At 50.1% G+C, this 16,363-nt stretch overlaps 7 protein-coding genes across 7 annotated transcripts; 3 read left to right on the top strand and 4 right to left on the bottom strand.

Annotated features, from left to right (window-relative positions):
* Positions 1–353: 353 nt before the first annotated feature.
* Positions 354–1,707, top strand: T310_6188 (Homoserine acetyltransferase family protein; the record flags this gene model as incomplete). The annotated part of the gene is made up of 6 exons (XM_013470977.1): positions 354–501; positions 551–1,067; positions 1,117–1,192; positions 1,312–1,430; positions 1,486–1,565; positions 1,625–1,707. 6 exons carry the CDS (start codon positions 354–356, stop codon positions 1,705–1,707), a joined length of 1,023 nt encoding a protein of 340 aa, XP_013326431.1.
* Positions 1,708–2,245: 538 nt separating this feature from the next.
* On the top strand, positions 2,246–4,347 carry T310_6187 (Polynucleotide adenylyltransferase; the record flags this gene model as incomplete). The annotated part of the gene is made up of 7 exons (XM_013470976.1): positions 2,246–2,343; positions 2,398–2,546; positions 2,615–2,989; positions 3,040–3,271; positions 3,334–3,923; positions 3,973–4,087; positions 4,140–4,347. The coding sequence occupies 7 exons, from the start codon at positions 2,246–2,248 to the stop codon at positions 4,345–4,347; spliced, it is 1,767 nt and encodes a 588-aa protein (XP_013326430.1).
* A 2,084-nt stretch (positions 4,348–6,431) lies between these two features.
* T310_6186 (Superoxide dismutase) lies at positions 6,432–7,200 on the bottom strand (the record flags this gene model as incomplete). Its single annotated transcript, XM_013470975.1, has 3 exons — positions 6,432–6,551; positions 6,615–7,088; positions 7,153–7,200. The coding sequence occupies 3 exons, from the start codon at positions 7,198–7,200 to the stop codon at positions 6,432–6,434; spliced, it is 642 nt and encodes a 213-aa protein (XP_013326429.1).
* Positions 7,201–7,545: 345 nt separating this feature from the next.
* T310_6185 (uncharacterized protein) lies at positions 7,546–9,826 on the bottom strand (the record flags this gene model as incomplete). Its single annotated transcript, XM_013470974.1, has 13 exons — positions 7,546–7,600; positions 7,642–7,748; positions 7,961–8,011; positions 8,152–8,162; positions 8,223–8,274; positions 8,326–8,426; positions 8,464–8,467; positions 8,651–8,672; positions 8,808–9,198; positions 9,261–9,431; positions 9,469–9,583; positions 9,662–9,720; positions 9,772–9,826. The coding sequence occupies 13 exons, from the start codon at positions 9,824–9,826 to the stop codon at positions 7,546–7,548; spliced, it is 1,194 nt and encodes a 397-aa protein (XP_013326428.1).
* An 852-nt stretch (positions 9,827–10,678) lies between these two features.
* Positions 10,679–11,734, bottom strand: T310_6184 (L-fuculose-phosphate aldolase; the record flags this gene model as incomplete). Its single annotated transcript, XM_013470973.1, has 4 exons — positions 10,679–10,915; positions 11,002–11,244; positions 11,293–11,420; positions 11,485–11,734. 4 exons carry the CDS (start codon positions 11,732–11,734, stop codon positions 10,679–10,681), a joined length of 858 nt encoding a protein of 285 aa, XP_013326427.1.
* A 1,063-nt stretch (positions 11,735–12,797) lies between these two features.
* On the top strand, positions 12,798–14,576 carry T310_6183 (Glutamyl-tRNA(Gln) amidotransferase subunit A; the record flags this gene model as incomplete). The annotated part of the gene is made up of 5 exons (XM_013470972.1): positions 12,798–13,053; positions 13,138–13,445; positions 13,516–13,882; positions 13,943–14,154; positions 14,517–14,576. 5 exons carry the CDS (start codon positions 12,798–12,800, stop codon positions 14,574–14,576), a joined length of 1,203 nt encoding a protein of 400 aa, XP_013326426.1.
* Positions 14,577–14,791: 215 nt separating this feature from the next.
* On the bottom strand, positions 14,792–15,862 carry T310_6182 (Gluconate 5-dehydrogenase; the record flags this gene model as incomplete). The annotated part of the gene is made up of 3 exons (XM_013470971.1): positions 14,792–15,265; positions 15,314–15,584; positions 15,741–15,862. The coding sequence occupies 3 exons, from the start codon at positions 15,860–15,862 to the stop codon at positions 14,792–14,794; spliced, it is 867 nt and encodes a 288-aa protein (XP_013326425.1).
* Between the last annotated feature and the right edge of the window lie 501 nt (positions 15,863–16,363).

The following is a 16,363-nucleotide window of genomic DNA, read 5'->3' as shown; positions in this document are numbered from 1 at the left end:
TTATTAGAGGGGCCGGAATTTCAAAGCAAACAGACAGAAACGGTTGCGTGGATTCGCTAGAGATCATTATACTATCGTTATCATTTGTCCTCCTTCGATGTTGCCGGGTGGGATAGTCGTGCTGCGGGGAAGCCTTATCTCGTGTCATGTGCCTGCTCCTGGTTCCTGTCTGATATTACCTGGTAATGATAATAAATCGCTTATCTATCATCACAAGGAACAAAGCTGTCTGCGTTATCAGTAATCTTAGGAGCAGCTTAGTGAACATCACTACTATTGGATATCGATTTCTTGACTTCTACCAGAGCGCGTCGATCAACCTTCACGTATCGCACTCGTGTATTGACGAAACTATGGCACAGGACCAGGATTACGAGATCTTCAAGCTCGGCGACTGGGAGTTGCAGAGCGGAGAGAAGATCATAGATGCCCACATCGCATACAAGACGTTCGGAGATCCCAAGTATCCGGCAATTGTCTACCCGACCTGGTACTCTGGGTGTATGTTTGTGCCATCACTGAAGCTAATCATAATGAACGGCGCTGACAGCGGAGTGTGAAGTCATTTCGGACAATTACTGGTTGATTGGAGAAGACAAGACCTTGAACCCACGAAAGTACTTCATCATCATCCCCGCGCTCTTCGGCAATGGGCAGTCGTCTTCTCCATCAAACCAAGCACCTTCTTCCCCTAATAGGCCCTTCCCGAGATGTTCTTTCTACGATAACGTCCGCGCGCAGCATACTCTGGTCACGCAGCACTTCGGAATCACTCACTTGCGAGCGGTAGTCGGCTGGTCCATGGGTGCAGCTCAGAGTTTCCAATGGGCCACACAATACCCAGATTTCATGGACTTGATTGTGCCGTTCTGCGGTTCAGCGAGAACGTCCCTGCACAATCAAGTCTTTCTTGAGGGAGTCAAGAGCGCCATGTTGGCCGCAAAGAAGATCCCGTCCGCTGGCTCCGGTGAAGGGGGTGTCGCGGTCCAAGGACAGCCATATAGAACATGGACGGCAGAGGAAAAGGAGGTTGGTATGAAGGCTTTTGGCAGAGGTTATGCTGGATGGTAAGAACATCCACACATGTCAGTAGCGGAAGCTAATCATCTCCAACAGGGGATTCAGCCAAGCCTTCTACAGGGAGAGGCTTTACGAGAAGGTCCTGGGATTTAAAGACCTGGAAGACTTCATGGTGAATTTCTGGGAAAAGTGGGCCTGCTCCAAAGGTGAGCGCATTCAAGCGTCGCGTTGTCACCGATCGAAGCTGATTGCCGTATTGAAGATCCGGAGAATATGCTAGTCATGCTGCAGACCTGGCAGAACGGAGACGTGTCGAAGCAAGAGCCCTACAACGGCGATTTTGAAAAGGCTCTCTGTTCAATCAAAGCAAAGACCTTGGTGTTGCCCAGCAAAACCGACCTCTACTTTCCGTGAGTGCAACAGCATATCATGGCCGACCGGACAATAAGCTGACCAACCTGCCAGACCTGAAGACTCCGAGTATGAAGTTGCTTGCATGCAACCGGGGATTGGACAACTGGATGTCTTCCCTTCGATCTGGGGCCGTAAGTCCACCTCAGCTTCTCAAAGAACTCCTCATATCTCCTGACTGATTCGATGGCAGATTGGGCCGGAGGTCCTGGAGACAGCAAAGAAGACGTCGAGTGGCTGGATATGAAAATGGCCAAATTCTTCTCCGAGAACTAGTTCTGATTGATTAAAAGTGATACCGCTGTAGTAAATTGAAGAGATGCTGCACCTTAATTGATGCCTCCTGCGAATCTTCCTGAAGAATCGAGCGGCAAACCCGGCGGTGTGATTGGAGGCGGTAGCATCGTAGCGAATCACATGTGACACGTCGCGTCACGTGAACGAAAACTCAACATCGACTTAGTCATCAGAGGTCTCCTGCCGTCGCAAAGGCTGCTCGATGAAGCATTCGTATCCATCTCGCACTGCATCGCTGGTGTCGTAGGACCCGGTTTCGTACACTCTCTTCTGTTTCCTTTTGTGTAATGTTTTCACCTTTCCACTAGTCTGCGTCATTTTCTTTCCCTCTTTCAGACTTCTCTTTGCTTTTTTGATCTCTCTCCTGCTTCACCCTCATCCCATCCCACCTGCTCCTATCTATGAGGATTCCTGTACAGCGACTGAATGAGTGTCTCCATTTGATATCAGAGCAGTCATGGCAAACCAGCAGAATCAGCAACCCCGACAATGGGGTGTTACTCCTCCAATATCCACCATGTTGCCAACACCAGAGGAACTCGCAGCCAACGATGACCTGATTGCGGAGCTCAAGGCCCAGAACAACTTTGAGAGTCCCGCGGAGACGGAACGGAGGTAGGCTTGCTAAGGATTGTTTTCGTGGAAGGAGGCTAAAGGCTCGTCATGCAGGAAACAAACGCTCCAGCATATCCAGAAGGTCACCGTGGAGTTCATCAAAGTTGTCAGTCGCAGGAAGGGGCTCTCACCCGCAGCGGTCGAAGCATCAGGTGGTAAAATCTTCACATTTGGCAGTTATCGCTTGGGCGTCTATGGTCCTGGTAAGTGCTTTCATGTGTGGCTATTTTCTCTCATCTGGAGGATATCTCTGACAAACGGTCTATGATAGGGTCGGACATCGATACGCTGGTTGTCGCACCAAAGCATGTGCTGATCGAAGACTTCTTTTCCGATTTCCCTCCTACGCTAGAGAGGATGTCACCGGAAGGCGCTATCGAGAAGCTGACGCCAGTACCCGATGCCTTTGTTCCAATCATCAAACTCGTGTACACCGGCATCAGCATCGATTTGATCTTCGCACGGTTGATTATCCCCTCGATACCTCTCAATCTTGATTTGAAGAACAATGATTATCTGAGAGGACTGGATGAGAAGGAAGTCCGATCGCTTAATGGAACCCGTGTGACCGACCAGATCCTGGAGCTTGTGCCCCAGCAGAAGACGTTCCGCCTTGCGCTGAGGGCTATAAAACTATGGGCACAACGTAAGTCATCGACTGTCTTCTTCTGAAATGGCTCATCTGGCTAACACCAGGTTCATCAGGTCGAGCAATCTACTCCAACGTCGTGGGTTTCCCAGGAGGTGTTGCTTGGGCGATGTTGGTGGCACGTGTTTGTCAGCTCTATCCCCATGCGACGGGCTCAGTCATCGTCGGCAAGTTCTTCCGAATCATGAACAAATGGGCTTGGCCTCAGCCTGTGCTACTGAAACCAATTGAAGACGGACCTCTGCAGATGAAAGTTTGGAATCCGAAGGTCAGGGAACTGTATGCCAATATTACCATGGGAATGAATTGCTGACTCGACCGAAGATCTACCATGGAGACAGATATCATCTCATGCCCATCATCACCCCAGCGTATCCTTCGATGTGCGCCACTCACAACGTCACAGTGTCGACAAAGACGGTCATCTTGCGCGAGCTGCAGCGGGGTGGAGACATTGTGGACAAGATCTTCATGAAGCAACTTACTTGGAAGGACCTTTTCACCAGGCACACCTTTTTCTCCCAAGACTACAAGTACTACCTTTGCATTACATCTTCCAGCAAAACGAAAGAAGCTCAGTCGGTCTGGTCAGGTCTGGTGGAATCGAAACTCAGGCACCTGGTTGGTGCACTTGATCGAAAGCCCACCATCTCTGTAGCACACCCATTCCCTAAAGGCTTTGAAAGAGTACATGTGGTTCGAGATGACAAAGAGGCAGAAGCTGTGAAGAATGGATCGACGCAATACCAGGCACAGGGCACGAAGACCGAGACTACGGATGAAACCAAGGACCCGACCCACACCGCAGCCGCTGAAACTGGCGCTGAAGATGCGCAAGTACCGGGGACGGAGACAAATGGCAACTCCGACAGCCGCATAATCTATACGACGACCTATTACATCGGATTGGAATTGAAGCCTTTAGAGCCAGGTAAGGAGGTCGATCTATGTCGTTTGATTGTGCTAACTTGTTCTCCTAGGCGCATCGAGATCACTGGATATATCGGCCGACGCCCAAATGTTCAAATCAATGTGTACATCGTGGCAAGGATACCAGCCCGGTATCAACGACTTGACCATTACGCACGTCCGAAAGTAAGTTTCTCCTCAGCGTGGGGTCCGGCGATCTGTCTAACAAGTCGTCCAGTTTCGACCTGCCCGACGATGTTTTCGAACCCGGAGAGACACGACCAACGCGGCCGAAGAAGAAGGTCATCAAGAAGCCCGAAGCCGCTGGTCAGAAGCGAAGCATTGATGCTCTAGACGTAAGTTGCAACAGGAGGCCGACTCATCAGAGCTGGAAGAAGAGAACGAGCAGCTCTGTCATGCCGAATGGCATTTTGGCCTACTCCTGAATCCAGTGCGCAAGAATGATACTGATGCAGACAATGTACATACAGGAAACGGCACAAAGAGACGCAAAACGTCAAATGTCCTCCTCTAATGGACTCCCCGATACAGCGACTCCTGCCTGAATACTTTCGTTTAACAGAGACTAACCGATTCCTCGTGTCGGGGCTTGTCCCCATGATTTCAAGGAAGTTTTTTGAAGACTCGTAAACTGCCGGCTCGGCTTTCGGCATGTAGCCCTCAAGATGGGGTCCATTGTTCCTGGACCGATCGACCGTCCGCTTGATTCTGATTCTGACTCTAACGCGCAGTGATCTAGTAGCTCCCGGCTCCGATGGCCCAACGGTTCGTCGAACCAGGCAGGTCCAGAGTGCTAGGTTGGTGACCATTTCATTCCACCTTTTTGATCCGTCTTTGGTTTGGTAAAAGAGCGGTGCGGCTCCCACTCAGAGGTAGCAGGGTGATTGCACTGTCTTCCCAGGGGCGATACAACGCATCTGGATGGTACCAGACAAGTCAGCAGGCATGCAGCGGCTGCTCATAGGTAGTGACTGTCCTACTGTACTGTACATATGCCTTTTGCTGTTCAGAGATAGGATCGTGCTTCTAGCTAGATTAGCTGAATGAAGATAATTTTGAGGGCCTACGGGCCTAGTAAACCCGGTTACAATTGTCTTGGACCAGTAGTCATGTAAATGTAGTTTGAGATTGCAGCAAGTGTTTGTTGATAGTAAAGGTAGTGCCAGCCGCCTACTCTGTAGTCACATGTCAGGCCAGCTCTCAGCCACTTCACCCAAACTTATACAAGTCAATCTGCCAAGGTCCTCGAAAGCTACGTATTCCCAAAACAACATTGCCAATTGCCTTCATGACTCGAGCTCGAGCTATTGCCAGGTACCGCACCAGTGATAATAGTGTCCAAATTATGTGAGACTGACTAATTGATTTGAATTAGGAACTCGCCCCACCGGCGACAGTCGGTGGAGAACAACTTGAGCAGATTTGAGCAACCTTGGGAGCCATCTGAATGAACGATAGCCAGTACCCGTACGGCCAGCAGGGAGTGCTGGAAACCTGCTCACCCCCAGTCTGCCAGAATAATGGGCTGGGTACCTTTGGGATGGATCCTGCCGCAAGTCTCAGGGGGTGATGGCGTTGCAAGACGAACATGTGCTGCTGATAGGTAGCTACATAAGGTACATAATGTGCTTGTTCAGCCGGTGGTCTTCTCCTGGGAATGTAACCAGATAATATATTACTACTTATCGGTCATTCCTCCTGTCGACGACAGCGGAAGATCAGTCAGTCTTTGTCAGATTCGCTCACTCTGAACAGCGTCTGCCTCCATAATTTATTTCTCTTCTGTATTGACAGCTACACAATCTTTGATCTGATCTGATCTGATCTGATAACCATGTGCGGTGATATCCCACCCCGCCCCAGCGCCGGCGGTCGAATCGCAGTCATGTTCCCCCCTTCTTCTCCTACCTCAGCTGCTACTGCGTCCAGCTCGTCGAAGATCAGTTCGTACACGCTGCTCTTCCACAACGACGACAGAATGACCAGAACGCGGGCGACGTTCAAGGTCGATGACGCGCAGACCATGGATGCGCTGAGGCGCTGCAATCGAGTGGATTTACGGATAGAGTGAGTCGAAGCCATCGTTTTGTTTTGTTTCTCCTGACGTCCCGGAGGGACTGCTTTTCTTTCAGCCACGTGTGCTGTATGTACGTATTCTAATGGTTCTAGACGACACGGAGACCTGACCTCCGCGGACTCGACGCTCCATCAGCCGCTGCACTCCTTCTCCCTCGACACTCGCGGCAAGACGATGGAATTCGAGCTCCCGGAGAAGCTCGATCTCGGCATCTCCGAGACGGGGATTGTCGGACGGCAGGTGACGCTGCTGTCGCGGAATGTTCTTCTGGGGACGGGGATCGTTGGGTGGAATTGATTGCTAACAGACTTGATCATTTTTATAATGGCGTTTGGGAATGGTGGTTTAGTTGTGTTTCTTGTGTATTTATTTATTTTGTGTTTCATTATGTTATTTCATCATGCTTGCTATGTCCTCAGTATACGACACTATCTAGATTGCTGCCTTCAAGATCGCAGACCCGTCAACTCCGTTCTTATATCTCTCCTCCGCAACGGCCCAGTTGATGACTTTCCAGATCTCGCTGACATAGCCACCCTTGTTGTTGAGGTACTGCGGGCATCGATCAGCATGGATTCTTGCAACTGACCGGTCCCAGTCCTGGCAATAGCTTACCTGCAGATAATACGCATGCTCCCACATGTCCACCCCAAAGATGGGGATCTGCGGCTCAGTGACCGGATCCTGGTCCTTGGTGGTCACAATGTCCAGCTTCCCGTTGGGAGCGTTCGCCACGAGCCAGCCCCATCCACTGCCCTGGATGCCGAGCAGGGCCGCCTTGAAGGCCTCGATGAACTTCTCCGTGGACCCCCACCTCGTGGCAATGGCCTGCTTGAGGGTCGGAGCGGCATCGAGCGACGACTCTGCCGAGCCCGGAGGCGTCAGGTTCTTCCAGAAGAGCGAGTGGTTGATGTGCCCGCCGCCGTTGAACTTGATCTTCTGCTGCAGGGAGATCAGCTGGGGGACGTCGTTGGCCTGGATGGCCTTGGCCTGCGCGGCCAGGGCGGCGTTGAGGTTGGTGATGTAGGTCTGGTGGTGCTTCTGGTGGTGCAGCTCCATGATCTGGCGGGAGATGACCGGTTCGAGGGCCTGAAGGGTCAGATTCATTCATATAAGAAGACTAAACGAGCAGGCTTTGAATGAGAGGACATACATCGTAGGCGTATGGAAGCGGAGGCAGCGTATACGTCGGAGTAGCCATTTTCTACTGTATATCTCAGAGATCTTTTCTCACAAACAAACAAACAGCAAACAGGATAGTATAGTCGAGGCTGTCAACACGAGAAAACAGTGAGGAAGGAAGAAAAAAACAGCAACACAAACGATTTATCGGCGACAACCCCCAAGGTCCTCGTACCCCTCCCCCTCTTCTTCTTCTTTGATCTCGTCTCGCTTTATTACATACATAGGTAGGTATCCACCAGCCAATCCAATCCATTCGAATCGAATGAAATCAGGCGTTTCTTTCCTCCGCACCGGAGTCTACCTAGACGGGATGGGTTAGGCTGAGCACGTTTGAGCGGGATATGATTAATCGGGGAGATCGCTAAGTAAGGAACTGCCTGTACTGTGCAGTATCTTGTATACTAAATGAGGTGTACCTATCTATTTTTATCTTATTCGTAGGTAGGTAGGAACATACATGTGATACATTTCTGGCTTAATATTAATCATGTATTCACCAGAAGTTCGTAACTTCTTCATTATGAGATAGATAGGTAAGCGGTTCAGAGGTACTCTTGAATAGTCCTAGTATTGGCATTAAATTATTATTATTATTACCATAGAGGGTTAACCGTTCTTTTCTCTTCCCTTCCCCCCCCTTTTTTTTTTAAAAAAAAAAGCCTGCTATTTTCGACTGTTAGGTCTCTCTCAAATCTCTCTTCATCATGCTCAATTCATTATTCCCTCAGAACAGATAATATAACCTATAACCGATCTTTAGGTATTTATCTACGAACAATATAACCACTAATATTGTTTATAAAAAAGAAAGAAAGAGCCCCTTTGATCTAAAAATTCATAGTATGCGAGTGGATACATATGTTTAATAAAATCTGCTCAATTCAGCGCAGTGAATTTTCCCGTTTCGGTAATGATGGAACGTTTCCAATCTTTCCATCCATTGTGGATCCTGGCCATGTTTACCTACGGAGTAACTAACTAAAAAAAATAAAGAGAAGGCTACAATAATTCATGACGAACCTATAAATATGTACATACAGTCATCCGGATGGATGATTCTGATACACAGTGACTCAGTACACATGTCAGCCTACAAAGAAGACAGCGTTCAATCCCAGCAGCTAGTTTATCCTGCCAGGACCGTTGCAGGCTCCTCCAGATCATGGGGATGGGCAATGGCAAAATGATAAAAATCGATGACATGGTGGGACAGTCCGAATTCAGCATCTGCAGGTTCTGTTGCTAATGCATAATACTAGGTAGGATGTACTGTACATACCTACCTAGGCATGTAACTGCAAGCAATTTATTTTTCTAGGAGTATTCGTGAAGCAGAAGAAAAAGAAATCATAGATGGGGATTCTTCGTCAGATGAACTGGCGTTTCCGAATTTATTTCTTCCTGGCGCGGTCGTTTTGAGCCGTGTTTTATTAATTCTATTACATGTATTGACTCCTCGTCAGTACTTTATATTCGATGAGTTTAGGGCTATGATCGAATATTATTACTCGCTACGGTAGATGCAAATCTGACAAGAGAAAAGAAGAGTCCAACAAGCAGGCTCTTATAACTGGACTACCCATCGAGATCCCGAACGTTCACCCTACTAACCCCCTCACATACGCCCTCAGATCCCCCCACTCCAATCCCAGGTCCGTCGCCAAGCTCCGGTCAAACACGTTGCGGCCCGTCTTCTCCAGCAGGCTGATGATCGGCGTCGCCGCGCTGGGTTCGACGTGCTCGACGGCCAGCTTCTTGCCCGCCGCCTCCTCCACCCACTGCGCGATCTCGTTGCCGGACGCCCACCCGCTGGCCAGCAGCACCCAGGTATCCCTGTACGTATCGGCTGGCGCTTTCAGCGTCTGCGCGATCGCTCGCCCGATGTCGTGCCGGAAGACGAAGGGGTAGGCGGTTGTGCCCTTGCCGACGACGCGGATGGTGCCCTGCTCCAGATCCCACTGTACCATGAGCGGGATGACAGTCTCGAAGAAGCCGTTTATGAAGGCCGTCCAGCCTGTAGCATTACTTAGTATATAGACCTTACGGTCGGAGACAAGACTGGACGGATGTGCTCACCGTCAGGAAACCCCGCCTCCTGTGCCGCCTTGAGCGCGTTCTCCTTCGGCGCCAGGTACTCGACGTGCTCGCCGCGGTGGTCCATGCCAAATTCGCTGGGAATAAAGCGCTTGACGCCGTCAGCTTTGGCGCGCGCGATCAGCGGGATCTGGTCGGCCCATCCTTCGGGGCCTGCATCTTGTTAACACATGTACTGTACTGACAGTACTATGCGACAAAATAGCGACGAAATCGTAGTATATACCGACAACGGAAATAATCACGTCAAATCCCACGAGGCTGGTCTCTGGAGCGAGCTTTTGCGTGGGAATGCCAGCGACGGTCTTCATAGGACGAGTATCGTTAGCAATAGTGCCATTGATATAATTCCATTAGAGAGAAGATAAGCAGATGGTGAATACCGTCTCCTTGCGCGAAAACGGCACGACTTCAAAGCCCTCTTCGACCAGGGCGCGGGTCACTACGTCGGTCAGTCTTGCTCGTCGTGTGTATATAGTACGTATGGACTGACCTTCTGTCCCCAACCGCCCTGTCGCACCGACGACACCGAGCTTTTTATATGTCATATTGGTAGGTACAGGTCAATGGATTAGTGTACGTCAGTTTTCTCAGATCGCAGAGATGATATTCAATCGAATGTTTGATATGGTGATAAATTGCTGGGCTGCATTATTAATAATTATGGAATAATGGCCCCACAGCATAAATCGCAAACAGGTGGGGTATAGTGGGGAACTGATAGAAAATAAGTGAGAGAATGGCGTCATTGCATCTCAATATAGACGTTCGCGAGATTAAGTTCGACGCATAGATAAGAGATGTGCATATGGAAATAGTGCAGATAGAGAACGTCTAGGATGATGATAGAAAGGTTCTCCAGCCTGTTGGGCGGCACGGATCGCCGACGCGCCGAGCCGATCTCGCACGTGCAGCTGGAAATCAGCCTTGAGAATTCTTGAAGTACATACCTACCATGCTTTAACTCTGGCCTGCTCCTGAATACTTCTTCTTTCTCGATCGAGCAGGATGAATGATATGATATGGTCGACAGACCCATTATTCAATTTCCTAGCAACTACGGGAGTGCTGTGGGTATGACAGTACCTCCCATCTTTTTTCTACTTTATATTTCTCATTTTTTATTTTTATTTTTTTTATTTTATATTCTTTTAATTTCCTTGCAGACTCATACAAGGCATAGCTTTTACACGGTCTGCAACTTGTCCTCCTCCTCCTACCAGGTTATTGCCTATTTGGGAAAATTTACGAAGCTCAGTCACTGCCGACAGTCAACAGTCGACAATCGACCGCATTTCATATCCCTAAGAGCACCTAAGTACAATCATATCGGACACAGCCTGATGATCCGCCTGCAGCTGCTATTTAAAAGAGCTACCAACTCCTCCTAGGTACTGACATCACTTCAAGAAACTCCCATTCGTCCTCTGCAGAATCTCATCATAATACCCCTGGAAAGCAAGCCAGCCTTTCGCGGGCGTCCCAACCTGCTCGTACGAGTACGCAGCCTCCTCGTCGCTGATCAGGATCTTCTTGTTTCCCGATCCGGCCGCCGCTGCGTCGGCGAGCAGCTGCGCCATGCACGACTTGTCCAGGCTGATGAACCAGAAGGCGGCTTCGTCGACGGATTGGCCGACCTGGCGGCGATCGGTCAGTGAACGAGTGATCGAGTCATAAAGTAAAGAGAGAGAGGGGTATGTCAAGTGTTGAGACAGGTTCTTACCGTCAGCAACCCATGATTCTGCAATATGACCGCCTTGCCATTCCCCAACGCTTTCGCAATCCTCTTCCCCTCCTCGCGGTCGAGGACCACCCCGCCGAACCGGTCGTACACGGCATGGCTCTTGTAGAACCGCAGCGCGTCCTGCGTCATCATGTCGAGCGGCTTGCCGAAGACGGAGAACGCCTTGCCGGCGACGCTGTGCGCGTGGCAGGCGGCGATGACGTCTGGTCTGGCTTTGTGGATCTTTCCCAGTTAGCAGGGATCATATCTACATGAGGCAATGGTAGCTACCTCCGAGTGAATCGCAAACGCAGCAGCATTGATCGGCTCGTCGCCAATCACCACCTCACCATCTTCATTGACGAGCACAAGGTCCGACACGCAGATAGTAGCGAAGTGTTTCGAGAGGGGGTTAAGCCCTGCAACAGTCAGTATCTTCCCAAATAAAATAATAAATCCCAGGAGTAGAAAGGGTCAATGTACAAAAATGATCCGTCAGAATCGGATCCCGCACGGAAATATGCCCCGCAACGCCCTCGTCGAACCCCCTGTCCGCGAAGATGCGAAACGCCGCGGCAAGATGTTGCTTCCGGTACAGCCGCTCCTCTTCCAGCGAGTCGAACTTGGGGTACGATCGGATGTTGAGCTTCTTGCCCGAGGTGGTCTTGCCCAGGGCGCCGACGGCCTGGTTCGTTGCGGAGGAGGAGTCGACGACGGTGGCGGAGGGGGACATTTTAGGTCGATATACTTTAGTTAAGGTTTCAAGGTTGTCAACGAAGAAAATAAATATTATTGAGAAAGAGGGTTGTTACTAGGAGATCCGGCGGAGATATGTAGTTGTTGAGTTCATACTCTCGGACACGAGACACGATGCCAGACTTTATTTAAAAACAAAAAAAAACGCCAACAGTCCTTCTATACTAGTCCAGAATAATTATAATTATTATTCTATCGAATCAATGATCTCTTTGTAGCTGTATCCCCCGCATCTCGTATCGACCGACCCCGCGCAGTCGGAAACATATCCGATCTTTACTACCACTAGCAGTCGATACTGATTGGATTCGATGAATCGAGTAGAATAGAATGCAGCTGTGAGCTACCTATGTAGGCCAAACTACTGTATATGTACTGTAAATCGCCATGCTGAAAAAGAGGAGGGCATCATGCTTGAGTTGGAGAAAGGAAAAATAAATGAAAGAAAAGAGAATTAGTTTCATCAACTAGAAGCTTCCCTTGTTGGAAATAGTCCTTCTGTCAAGATGTTTGCTCTCGATGGAGGTACATGAAACGGAGAAAAGGGCTTGTTCAAGTAGTATAGAAGATATCTTTGTCTAGAGCAGTCCAGACCATGCCATGATGTTTCTCAGGGACAGTCATCCTGCATTGCGTCGTAATGAAATAGTAGTGATTCTATGTCATTGATAAATAATAAGGTATGGTGTCTTCTTACTGAATCTATTCTATGCGGTCCTGTCGCGTCCCCACATCTGTTATCTCGTTATCAACCCCGCGGCGTCGGCGAGACTTCCGATCTCAACAACGCATTACAAATGACAAAAGAAGGATGTGAATAGTTGAGATACGTCAAATCCAACCATCCATTGACACGCTTTATTTATGTGTCCTTGTTACTGCCTCTGACGAGTAAGTAATCAAGTATAGATCGAGTCCTTCAGGCGTAGGAAGATCTCACATTTTCACCCGCAGATACTATTCAATCGACCATCGGATCATTTCTTCATTCCTGAACCTCCAACAAGTTCAACAGATCAACAGATCGACAGATCGACAGCATGCCTGAAGACCTCACCCGCCTGTCAGCAACCCAAGTCCTCCATCGCCTCCGACAGGGCCATCTCACCGTCGAAGCGTACGCCCGCGCTCTGCTGGCGCGCATCCGCACTCGAAACCCCGTCGTCCAGGCGTGGTCATACCTCGACCCAGAATTGGTGATCGCCCAGGCCAGGAAGCTCGATCAGACTCCTCTGGAGAAGAGGGGGCCTCTGCATGGGGTCGCCATCGGCATTAAGGATGTCGCTCTTACCCAGGGTGAGTACCTACATGTAGTACATACATTATCCCTAGGGCTTATTTATCTTATGGCTGTTCATTGAATCTAACGATGGGATACAGACATGCCCACTCGCTACAACTCCGACATCTACCGCGATTCTACCCAGTCAGCTGTCGACGCTGCCACCGTCACCGTCCTCCGTGCGGCTGGCGCGCTTATCCTGGGGAAGACAGCGACGACGGAGTTCGCTGCCACGACTGTTGGCGGGCCGTGTAGGAATCCTCATCATCCTGAGCACACGCCTGGTGGCTCATCGTCTGGCTCTGCTGCCGCCGTGGCTGACTTCCAGGTGCCGCTCGCCCTGGGGACCCAGACCGGTGGGAGTACCATCAGGCCTGCGTCATATAATGGAATCTACGGCTTTAAGGTATGTATCTGGAATATACTTCCCTATCCATTGTGTTTTCCCAACATATACCTAGCTAATACAATGACAGCCAACCTGGGGCGCCATCTCTCGCGAAGGCCTGTGCCAGTTTTCCATCACCTGCGACACGCCCGGCTTCTTTGCGCGCACTGTCGAGGACCTCGATCTGCTGGCGGACGTGTTCCAGCTAGCCGACGACGAGCCTCTTCCAGAGTCACCATTCACGGTCAATGGCGCCCGAATCGCGTTTGCTAGGACGCATCTGTGGCCGGACATCGCGGGACCAGGACTGCAGGCTGCGTGGGAGAAAGCGAAATCGCTCCTGACGCAGCGCGGTGCCACAGTCGAAGAGGTCGATCTCCCAGGTGAGTTCGAGAAACTGACGCAGTGGCATGCGAACGTGACGGCGGGTGAAGCACGGTCTGCTTTTCTTGGTCGTACGTCTGCCACGCTACAGTACATAGATACGTAGATACGTATGTCCTAACCTGCTGAAGACTACCTCCTCTCCAAGGACAAACTGCACCCATCCCTGATCAGCCACGTAGAGAACGAGCGGCGCCTGAGCAACAAGGAGTTCCTGGAAAGCCTAGACGGCTGCGCCCGTCTGCGCCCCGTCTGGGACGAGTTCGCGAGCCAGTACGACGTGGTCATTGCGCCGAGCATGACAGACGAAGCGCCTCACGGGCTGGAGTTTACGGGTGATCAGGTAAGAACCTACATATACACTGTAATGTGCCATGCAATCATGCTAACTGCCAACCTGCTACAAGCGCTTCTGCGCCATCTGGACAATCCTGCACGCCCCCACGCTCAACGTGCCTGGCTTCGCGGGCGAAAAGAATGGTCTGCCCATCGGCCTGACGATTGTTGGGCCGCGGTACCATGACCGACGGGTGTTGTATGCGGGGCGGACGATTGGAGAGATTTTTACTTCTGAGGGGGGTTTCGTTTCGAAGATTTGATGAAGTGAGTGAGTACACAAGTAAATGAGTGAATAGATTAGAGCAGATTCGGCCATTATGTTATTTATAGTATAGTATAGATATAGCTGTTAAGCTGTTAGATTAGAAAGCTGCAGCCATGACACAACAGAAGTGTCCAGGCGGGCGGACTGATTCTGTGAGATAGAGAAACGACGATGTTGGAACAAGTATGGACTCCAGAATTGTTGTCATGAAACCAACAGTTAATCTCCGTTTGAATGTTGTACAGAATATAAAAAACCGTATAGTCATTAATGTGCTATGTTTATCAGACTGTTCTTTTCCAGACGGGATATAGGTCATATAAATAGGTCATAGATTAATATATTATATTATCAATCTCTCCAAGCTTCTCTATAACTACAACCTCCCCCTCGCCAACACACTCCCTCCATCTGTCGTGATAACCGCCCCGTTTATATGCGACGCCGCTCGACTGGACAGGAACACAACCAATCCCGCAATATCCTCCGGCTTCCCTAACCGGCCGTTGGGCGACTGCTTGGCCAGCACCTCGACGCCGCCCTGCAGCTCCATCAGCCCGTTCGACATCTTGGATGGGAAGAAGCCCGGCGCGATGGCGTTGCACAGGATGTGCCGCGGGCCCAGCTCGACGGCCAGGTTCTTGGTCAGATGGATCACTGCCGCTTTCGAGGCTGAGTACGAGAAGGTGGCGTTCTGGCCGAGGGTGCCGACGCCGATGCCGGCGACGGAGGCTGTGACGATGACCCGGGAGGGCTCCTCCAGTGTCGCTTTGGCTTGGAGGAGGGGGGCGGAATCTGCGGTATACTCTTGAGCATACTGCATAGAAAACATACTTGGGATATAGGGCACCTACTTCTGCACAAGATAAAACACACTCTTCACATTTAGATCCATCACCTTAGAGAACGCCGCCTCGGGGTGGGTCTCGAACTTCTCGCCCCAGGTGGCGCCCGCGTTGGCAAAGAGGATGTCAACGTGGTCCGTCGTCTTGCGCACTTCGGCCACCAGGCGGTCCAGTTCCGACATCTTGGAGTTGTCGGCGGGGATGGCGATGGCCTGCGCGCCGGGGCGCTTGTTTGGCAGCGCGTTCAGTGCGGCTACGGCTTCCTCGCAGGCTTTGGCCTTGCGCGAGGTGATGTATACTTTGGAGCAGCCGGCTTGGAGGAGGCTGGATATCGTTAGCAATACATTTAGGAACATATTTAGAAAGAGTGATTGGAGGCAACGGATGAGAAATCCCCCTCCTCATAATAATAGACAGGATTCCTCACGATGGCAATGAAAGGAGAGAGAGAAAGAAAGAAAGAAACAAGAGAATACCCACCCACTAGCAGCATGCAGCCCCAATCCCCTCGATCCCCCTGTCACGACGGCAACCTTTCCCTCAAGCGAGAAGATGGTCTCAAAGCGGTCCAGCTGTACCTGAGCGGCCGCTTCAGCGGACATTTTCTCGTCTTAATTCGGTAGTATATATCTAGGTCTAAGAATCGTCAGATTGATATTAAACGATCAAGTAGAATAGAATGTGATAGGAATGCCACACCGGTCAATTCGAACGGACCAATTGTCAAAAAATGCAATGCAAAGATATACACGACAGTATCAGAGGTAGAAAATCACTGAAAGATAAATAAAACAACATCAAAGCTACATATAAATAGCACTATTTATATAGGACTGACAGCTCGATGTGGAGATGCGGAGAAGGATGGATGGATTATGTAATCACAACAAGCAGCAAGTGACGTACCTGGTAGAAGAGTGAGAATGGATATCTGTGATTCCGCTGAAAATAAAGAATAAGTTGTAATAAATAAATTAAAAGAAATTCAATGATATGAGTATGTATGTAGGAAAGAAGGCAGTGTTAATAATTGAAAGTGGATTACCGACGTTTACCTCGGCGCTTTCCCCGGAGTCCGATTCCGCAGCCGCCGATTAGTCATC

Source organism: Rasamsonia emersonii (genome assembly GCF_000968595.1).
Source record: "Rasamsonia emersonii CBS 393.64 chromosome Unknown ctg1118621760372, whole genome shotgun sequence".
NCBI lineage: Eukaryota > Fungi > Ascomycota > Eurotiomycetes > Eurotiales > Trichocomaceae > Rasamsonia > Rasamsonia emersonii.
The sequence above is the reverse complement of the archived record's forward strand: the minus strand, read 5'-3'. Positions and strand labels throughout refer to the sequence as shown.